We start from the raw sequence: 10,227 nt of genomic DNA on the forward strand, positions 1-10,227 counted from the left end.
GTGTTCATAATATGTACACTATTAGTTTTTATTCAACAAATGATTAATATTATATGTTTATTACTGCTGATAATAACTTTTAAAAATAAACATGTACATAATCATTTTAGAAAATACATTTTTGTCAAGGCTGTTAGAATACTTAAGCCAAACAATTTTTTTTTTATTAAATCGTGGTCAATAATAAAATAAATTTTAAAAATTATAACATTAAAAATAGATAAAAACAGTAAAATCATCAATTTTTTTAGTAAAAACTATTTCCTTGCAGTCTTTTGTTAAGTAACGGCCACCGCCAACGTGTTGAACCATTATATTTTTTTTTTGATAGCTCGAATCTCATAATTATTTAACATCAGTGATGGATGGCCGCAGTTGGTAACCAACCGTTAGTTTGTATAAACTTGACCATAGTAAACTTAGTAATATTAACGTTTCGTTAATAACTTTTTAACCGTATGAGACCCACTTCACGTTAATTATAATATCACACACTAAGTATCAATCATTTTGTGAAACCCTTGTGTACTCTATGCACATGTATAAAAACATCTAGATAATGCAATCGACAACGCCAATACACATGTCACTTAAATTTAAGTTATAGCTAACTTTTAACTTGTATATTATAATAGTGTGAAATAAGGAAATCTGTGTTTATAAATATAAATTTAATACTAGATTGTATTATAAACTATTAACTATTAACTCCAGCCTTCCCCTTGTATCTGACCTTGTTTACACATAAACTGGAGTGATCTATTTTATATATTAGCTGGACATTAGTGATAAGTCTGGTGAGTGATCATATCTAGATCCAAAAGAACCATACCGGTTATTTTAGACCCCAAAAAACTACTGCCGGCTTAATAATATATAAACATTTTATTCAGCATCGGCAAGGCGCCAGTCTACCATAGGTTGTCCCTGTTTGAATTTACTATTGTGTAGCTAAGTATAAACAAATACTAACAATTAAGCATTGGTAGTATATATGGAAAAAAAATGTCAACCACAAAATAAAAAATAGCTGTATATTTCAATAACAAATGGAACTTATCACAGATGTTATAAAAATAGCGTAGACAGTAGACACAACGCGGTCACACGGCGCGCGTAACAGTGTTTTTGTATACTATTATAATTTATAACTTATAAGGTTCTGTTCAAACAATAAGTGTCAGCTAAAATACGTTCGATAACATTATTTTCGACTTAAATATTTTTCGGCTAATATATTTTCGGTTAATATATGTTTTGGTTCTAAATTTTTTCGGAATTATTATTTTCGGCATATATATAACATGATAACTAATACACAGATATGATAATATATAATACAAAATTAAATAGTATTTAACTATAATTTATTATTGTGTTATTGCCTATTGGAAGTTGTAAAGTATTTAAGTAAATGTGTTTAATTTTATTGTCGGGTATCGAATAGTTTCGTATGAGGTATTCACGATGTATTGTTTTAAATAGATAGGTATAATACATCGGTATTAAATAATTTAAAAAAAAGTATAATTTCATTGAAATTTGATCAATGAACATTCTGCTTTACTTATTATAAAACGTGTAAGTATGTTTTGAAAAACATTTTTTTTTATAAACTCAAGAGACAATTTATTGTTGGTAAATTATCACTATAATATAATATTGTAAATATTGTTTCATATACTTTTAGTTTTTTTTTATATAAATTTCAATAATAGAAACTGATTTGATTATAACTTAAATAAAAAAACTCAAAACAGGAGACAGGTCACACAGTGAATTAAAAATAGTTCAAGCCTTATTGCATTAATTATGAAATGTACAAGTTTTCCCCTTTAAATAAACAATACTAGCCGCACAATATACACGAATAATAATCGTGCATTTTTTATAAATATTGTATATGTTGGTACCCCTTCGAGTGGCTGCTTGTCGAGTGGCTCCGTGTCGATTTTCGGTGGTTGTTTGTCGAGTGGCTCTTTGAGGTGTAACCGCCCTAGGTATCTGTACAAAAAAATTAACCTAATATTTAAGGCATAAAATGTAAATCTCCCGCCTTTTTTTTATCAAATCTACAATAGAGACAGACCTAAATTTATTATTATTGTCTTGGTTATTGTGAACTGTGGTCTGTGAAGTGTAAACGATAAATTGTAAGTTGTAACTTTTACATAATTAATATTACTTTACTCAATATTGGTAATTGCTATTGCTTTGTTATTGGTATTATTTAAGTACTTCAGTACTACTGAAGTACTCTGAATTTTATAACTGTAGTTGTAACAATTCATTTTTTAAAAGTAATTTCTTATACTTTAAAAAAAGTTTAGTAAAACCTATAGTTTTAGTAAAATAATAAAATTACAAAGTAAGAGTACAATAAAAAATAAATATCCTATGGATTATGTATATTAATTAGTGTTGTAATTTGGATTTGAATCTTCGAAGAATTCAAATATTCGGATTCAAATACCTAATTTTTAAAGATTCGAATATTCGAATAGTTGAAAAAAAACTATTTGTTAATTAATTATTATTATTATTTGAATATTTGAAGGATTCGAATCCTTATTGAGATTCGAATCCTGATTATTTGAATCCAAACTATTCGAATATTTTCCATCACTAATATTAATCTTACTTAATTCAATAATGAAAAATACATTATTTTTACTATTATTTTAAATTAGATGGAATTAAACAATTTTTCAAAAATGTGTCATGAAAAAGTAAATTTAAATACAGACTTTATTTTTAACCAATGTGATCCAAAAAGTGTGTCATATATACAACCATTTTGTTTTGATGTTGGGTTTAAACCAGTTATCGGTTATATTTATGTAAGTATTTAATCATACTTCATATTTTAGCTTTGATGCAAAATTAAAAAAGCATTGTTGTATTGTTTTTTAGAAAAAAAATGTTCGAAAAATAATTCATTCTGCGGTAAAGTTACATCAAAGTTCTGAAGAAGAGGATGATGATGACGATTTGGGTAAACTGTATTTTTCTTACAGTTATATTCCCAATTAGTAATTTTTATAAATACCTTCATTTTTTGTTTACAGATTTAACTGGAAATCCATTAGAGTGTCCTTTTAGTCCTGTAAAAGCTCAGAAGGCAATAGCAGAGGCTGCTTTTAAACCAGAAGACAGCCATAACCCATTAAATTTGCTACAAGCAAGGTATTTTTTATTAAAACAATGATATTGTATGAATGTGTATACAAAATATAAAATTAATTTAATTCATAAGATCTACAGAGATACTTTATTGATTATCAACATTTTTAAAATGTCAACGATATTTAATAGTGATATTGGAAAAATGAATACTTAAAATATATTTGAAAAAAATGCTGTAGAAATCCTAATTTAGATAGGTAGAACACAATCTTAGAAGTAATATAATTTGTAAAATGTTAAGGTTATTAAGAATCGTGTTTTATATATATATATATATATAGGGTGATCCTTATATCGTAAATCGCACAATATTTCATAGTTTATAAGAATTTTTTTTTTTCATAATGTTTTGATCTTGGTTTTCACATTTTTTGAAAATGTGTACTTAAGTACACAGCTTTATATTTTAATAATATTAAATATTTATACAATTTTTAAGTCACTTAAGAAGGTTTTTTTTAAAAATCCATATTTTTGGATTCCCATTACTGTTACAGCCACTAGATCATTAAATGATTTATCTAATATTTATGCAAAAGTTAGAGCGTCAACAATAAAAAGGTTAGACTTGTGCATTCCAAAAGGTGACAGTCATATTGAACAATATTTCTAATAAAATTCTACTAAGTTATTATTAATATATATGTATAATGACAACTGACATATCATTTCAGACAACTTATATATTTAAAACTCAAAGATGATTATCTTAAAAGTATACCTATGTATATTTTATGTGACGGATTAAAAAACAAAAATACTATTTTATTGGGCGGTGATATACATAAAGAATGGCATTCTCGTTACTGGGCTGAATATAAAGGACAGAACAATATAGAACATGTTGAACTGTCCGTACAAAATATGATTCAGACTCATAAAAATTTTCCTCAAGTGTCATCAATGATAGTAAACTTATATTATTGTTTTAATAATAATTTAAAAAATTAGTATATACTAATAATTGTTTATTATGAATAATAATTTTAGTTGGAATCAAAAGTTTCTGCTGCCATAAACCTTACTACGTCTACTAATACAGAAGAGTTAACATTCATCGATAATTGTCCTGGCATGGTTGTCCTTAATCTAACTTGGCGTAGGCCATCTATTTTTGCACCTTTAATGTCAACAGAATCATTTATTGTTAGTATTATTTATACAAAGTTAATAGTAGTTTATATTTTAATAAATATGTTATGTACAGTTTTTTTAAATATTAATCTCCACTAATACTCTAACATGGAATATTACCAAATTAATTGACTTTTCTAAATTTTTGTACTAAAGGTTAATCGTATTTTGATTTAAAGGATATACATTGCATATTGGGCCATGAAACTAGTCCGTTACATCCGCTTTGGCAACAATTGTTATTTTTAGAAAGTCTAATTGAACAACTAACATATATGAAAGATGAATGCCTTAGCAATCGACAAAACATAGTTTTTCCACAGTATCAAGTAATTTGTCTTATAATTAACTATTTAAAAAAGTGTATATAATATTATGTTTTTTTTTCACATGCATCCATAGAGACCTGAGGGAAACCAGCCTGGTAAGACATTACTTTCCCCCGGGTCACTGATGCCCTTTATTGTTCTAAACAACATTACAACTTTGTTGAGAGGGTGTTTCACACAACCCTCTCTACATTTAACTATAATATACACATGGATCTTAAAAACTAACACACCCCTGCTGGGGTGGGGGCCCATTAACAATATGAACATTGGGCCCCAAGGAACTTTATTTACAAAATAACTTACTACTACTCTATATTTATATACAGGTTATTTATAGCCAGGGTTCCGTTAACCGTTATTTATTTGTTCAGTTCAAAATTATGTTCATGAACGTGAACTAGGAATAATGTTATAATTTTTTTTACCCCGAAAACGTTATAACTTTTTTTACCTCGAGAACGTTATAACGAAAAACGTTATAACTTTTTTTACCCCAAGAACGTTATAACGAATAACGTTTTTAGTTTATTTGCTCCAAGAATGTTATACCGATTAACGTTATAATTTGTTGTACCCTGAGAATGTTAAAACAAATTTTGCTAAGTTAGGTTAGGTTAGCAAAAATAGTGAAAAAGAATAATGTAGTAAACATTTTGATTGGTCGATAACCAGTTTTAGATCACTATTTTTGTTAACCTAACCTAACTTAGCAAAATTTGTTTTAACATTTCCGGGGTAAAACATATGATAATGTTTTTCGTTATCACGTTCTCGGAACAAATACATTTAAAACATTATTCGTTATAACGTTCTCGGAGCAAATAAATTTAAAACGTTTTTGTTATAACGTTCTCGGAACAAATAACTATAAACATTATTCGGTATAACGTTCTCGGGGTAAAAAAATTATAATGTTATTCGTTATAAGTTATAATGTTCTTGGACCAAAACATGTAAAACATTATTTATTATAACGTTCACCAAACATATACTAATATTATGTTAAGTTCTGTGAACTTTATTTTAGTGAACGAAATAATTGATTTTATAACGTTATATTTCGTTACATTACGGAACCCTGTTTATAGCTATTTATACATGTTGGTCTGCACTTTGTCGGTGTGTTCTTGGGCTGATGACGCACGCACCCACCGTCCTTGCCCACCTTGGAAGTCAAGTCATTGATGAGCCTTATTGTAAAAAAATCACTAACATAAAATGCATATTGGAGTTTTGAATTTATTTAAAGTATTTTGTCACTTCTTAATAAAAATTCAAACATGTATAAAAAGCAGAACTGAGCATTATTTAAATAATATTAATGTTTTAAATAAAAATAAAAATAATTAATACTACAAAATACCTATGTATTTATAATTTCAATAAAAACTGTGAAATAATTTATAAAACAAGTTGGCCCCAGAGCGAGGTGCAAGTGGCCATTTTTGCCCCCCCCCAGAGGAACAAACCGCCAGTGGCCGAGATTCGAACCAACAACCATGTGTTGATACACTGCCACCTTATCTCACTCTGCGTTTGTCTCGATGGGTATACATTATTATTTAAACAAATTTTAATAACAAATAAACAATAATTTAAGTACGCATTTTCAAATTCAACTCTAAATAATGTTTTAATAAATAAAATTGAAATAATAATAATTAAAATTAAGAAATATTTAAATGTAATTTTGATTTAAGATATATTTGTATTATTCTTCAATAGAATTTCTGTTATTTTACTGGTGTAAAATCAAGCAAAACATAATTTTTTAATAAAAGTAATTTTGACAAATTTATTAACTATTTTTGTCTCAAACTAACAATTACCTGTTTAATTTAAATTATGTACGATTATTTTTGCATGATAATTATAAAATTGTTTATCACTTGTACTATTAAGTAATTAATAATAAACTTGTACTATTAAGTAATTAATAATAATTTTTTTTTTTTTCACAATTAAGGGTGATATAAAAGGTGGAACTGATGGAAAAATTGTCCATATGTTCCCATCCATGTTACAAAGTGTTTCATCAACCCTATACAAAAGAGGTAAGTTTGGAAGTCAAGAGGATAATGAACAAAAATTATTCTGTCAGTGTGTAAGAGATATAGTTTCTGCCGAATGTGTTCAACAAGAATTTACCGATAAACTTTGGACATACATGTTGGGTAAAATATAATATGTTTATTTTGCATACTTTTTGAGTATTAATAATAATAAAATATAATTTTAGAATGCAAATCATACAATGACCTAATTAGTTGCTTTGATCTCTTATATAAGTCAGTTAGAAATGAAACATTTAAACCACTTGTAAGTGTATCACTTGATAAAATATTTTCTCCTGTTATTTAAATTAATTTTTAAAATTATTAATTTTAGATTAAATCCACAAATGGTACAAGATTAGCCCAAATATTAAAGTCGTTGCCAGGTAATACAGCATCTAACCCTGAAAAATTATATGATCCTGTGCAGCTTCTGATTGAAATTGGTATTGAAAAATTAAAAAATGACTACACTCAAGCATTTATTTTATCTAAAATAGCACTAGCAGATAATTTAAAACTGGAGTATAATAACAAGTAATAAATAACTTGAATTATAATGTTACTATTTTAATATTTCCTAATCAAAATTTGATAAATGTATTTTAGATTTTGTAACATTGATTACTCAGAATGGTGGAACACATTACACTCTTGGATGATGTGGCTGTGTAAAATACACACAGTTTTAGATCTATCTGCCGTTACTGAATCTGTACTAAATATTTCGACACAATGTATTATGTCAGTTACTACAAATGCATTACGTTATTATCTCGGAGACTTGTCACCGCTGAAGTCTTTAAATTCTGTAAAATCAATACCTTTACAAATATTTCGTTCTTTGATTAATACACACTTTATTGAACATCATATACCAAAGTATTATAATTATAAATTAAACCAATATTTGGTATTTTTATTTAAAAAATTTTGTTGTATTAATATGTTTTAGAACATTTACATATGATAGTTGGACTTTACATTTGACATCGCAAAATAATAGTAGAAGAGTTATAAGTGTGTTCCATCGAAGTACAAAAAATATTTTGCCAAAACCAGTTTCAAGTAAAAGTGAGTACTAATAATTAGTTATTAAGAACCTTGCATGTGGTTATTTATGTGAAATTTAGTCAGTAATTAAAAAAAAATTCAATTTTTTTAATACATTTTTGAAATTGCTTGTAGGTTTAGTATGTCTACAGCTTTGTTTTTTGTCTACTTATGATATAGTTTCATAATATCTGGAGGCCAATTCTTAAATAAAAATTATTTTTGTCACAATTAACATCTGAAATCTTGTCACAATGCAATAAAAATACAACTTATACTCAAGAACCAGCCCCAACATGCATAATGTTATTGTTTTCTAGGTTCAACTAACGGTGACCACAAGGAGAAAATGTTGGATCAAACAACTGTCTCGCTAGAAACATATTACTGTGTGAATTTCCACGTTTTATCTGATTATCTAAGTTAATTCGGATAATAAAGGTTTGAAGAGAAACTAAACGGTATAAATTGTTTGTGTATTTTAAATATTGTTCAAATTTTAAGTTGCACAAAAAAAAAAACTGATTTTTTATTTAAATGTTTGAAATATTTTTTTATATTTATATTTTTAGTGCTTAAACATTTATTTGAACTTCATTTTTAGTATGTAATATTTAAATTTTTTACTATTGAAATTTCGATTTTTTATAAATAATTACTGTTTTATTATTTTAATGTATGATAAGTTTTGTTTGTTGTGATTCACTAATCATCTTACCACTTAAAAATTATAAAACAATAAAATGTAAATCCAAATGAAAAAAAGGTTGTTAATAGTATATTAGAAATGCTGACTATTGAACTTTAGATTTAAAACGGTTCATAATGTTCATAACCAACATAATCTGATACTATAGCGAAGACTTTTTCTCACCTCGGATCTCTTGTTATTTTACTTATTGTGCACTTAATTGAACCCATAATCTTTGTCTAGTGAAGTACGTTCGAGAGTTATAAGACGATTTCTACGAACTACTATTTGGTCTCGTAAACTGATTGATTATCTATTATATAGATATCGCATAGGTTTGTAAGTTTATAATTATAGTAATAGAATAGACTTTTTTCATTATTGGCGACGATAGCTATACCTACAGGCTACAATATACATACCTATAGCAAGTGTGGTTAATTTGTGTACATTGTGTCATGTACTTACTACTGTGGTTGAAGTAGGTATAATTAGTGTTCGCCAAATATTCAGTTCTATATCCTGGGCAGCGATTATCTACTTAAAAATGACCTGAAGGCTTATGGTTTATTGATTTGGGAAGTCTTACAATTCTTATATTTTATGTAACGACTTCATTCGAGCAAAATGGAACACGAACCTAGCTTTTAGTTTTTAACAACATATTGTTTTACTTAATAATGTAATATAAAACAAAAAATCCCAATTTTCGTTACAAATTTATGATTTTTAATCATTGTAATAGTAATAAATTTCGTGTTAAAATACTTAGTATTTTATTACAACAAATAAATCTTTTTTTTTTTAGGCTGAGGATATATTGGAACATTAAAGACATAGTTATTAAGCATATTTAGTTACATATACTTTTTTGCGTTGGACCTTCATGGCCCGCTAAGCTACATGATGATGATGATACTTTATATGAAGTTAAGCAATTATACTATTAGATTTTTTAAGTCTCAGAACAACACGTGTGCGATGCTCGACTTAGAAGGAGGAAATCTTAAAATGTAATGTGTTGTTAACAGAAAACATGTGACTGATATTACCACTATTCAATATTAAGTTTATTTATGTAGCACTTAGGCTTATATAAAGTAAGGATTTGGAAATGCAAAATTAAAAGGCATTTCAAATTTAAATACCTACTGACCAGAGCATAGGACAGTTAACAATATTTTGGTCAATTTTTTTTATAAGAAATGCCGTTTAAGATAACTTGGAATTAATAGTCAACACATAATATTTTTGATTTGAGTAAAAAAAAAAAAAGAGTCTTAAGAAAAAAATGTTTTAAGTTATTTTATCATAAATTATTTAAGGAATTAAACTGATACATGCGTATTTATAAGTAGCATGTGTTGACTATTATAGTGTATTGTATACCCGTTTGTTCATACATCTTTTATCAATTTGATTTCCTCAACATTTTATTTAAAAAAAATTGATTTCTTAATTTAATTTTTTTGGGATGTTCAAATGGCAAGTAGGCTTTTACATATTCGTAATGGACACTGTAAACCGTATAATTTCTAATTTTTTTTGCACACCCTACATAATTTTCGTTGTTTAATGGTTATGAAAAAGTGATTTCTTTTCCTAATAATTACTTTAATGTCTTAACAATATTTCCATAGGATGTAGTTGTTTTAACGGTCGTCGCAAAGTGCAAACAATACTGTACATAATGTACGCCGTATGCGGAACGTCCCACTTGAGTATAATTATACCCACCTACTACTCTTAAGGTCAATTAGGTTAATTAAGCGTGCTC

At 26.9% G+C, this 10,227-nt stretch overlaps 1 protein-coding gene across 1 annotated transcript; it reads left to right on the forward strand.

Annotated features, from left to right (window-relative positions):
- The first annotated feature begins 1,972 nt into the window (after positions 1-1,972).
- On the forward strand, positions 1,973-8,353 carry LOC126833345 (protein zwilch homolog). The gene is made up of 13 exons (XM_050564616.1): positions 1,973-2,153; positions 2,691-2,840; positions 2,914-2,995; positions 3,069-3,186; positions 3,861-4,095; positions 4,177-4,332; positions 4,500-4,649; positions 6,619-6,826; positions 6,892-6,971; positions 7,041-7,243; positions 7,316-7,588; positions 7,662-7,780; positions 8,080-8,353. Exons 2-13 carry the CDS (start codon positions 2,691-2,693, stop codon positions 8,184-8,186), a joined length of 1,881 nt encoding a protein of 626 aa, XP_050420573.1. The 5' UTR covers positions 1,973-2,153; the 3' UTR covers positions 8,187-8,353.
- The last annotated feature ends 1,874 nt before the right edge of the window (positions 8,354-10,227 follow it).

This window comes from Adelges cooleyi, unplaced genomic scaffold (assembly GCF_023614345.1).
Source record: "Adelges cooleyi isolate 19-005CV unplaced genomic scaffold, UGA_ACOO_1.1 ACOO_flye_CR_arks_rails_tigmint_CR_PRNA_2, whole genome shotgun sequence".
NCBI classification, from domain to species: domain Eukaryota; kingdom Metazoa; phylum Arthropoda; class Insecta; order Hemiptera; family Adelgidae; genus Adelges; species Adelges cooleyi.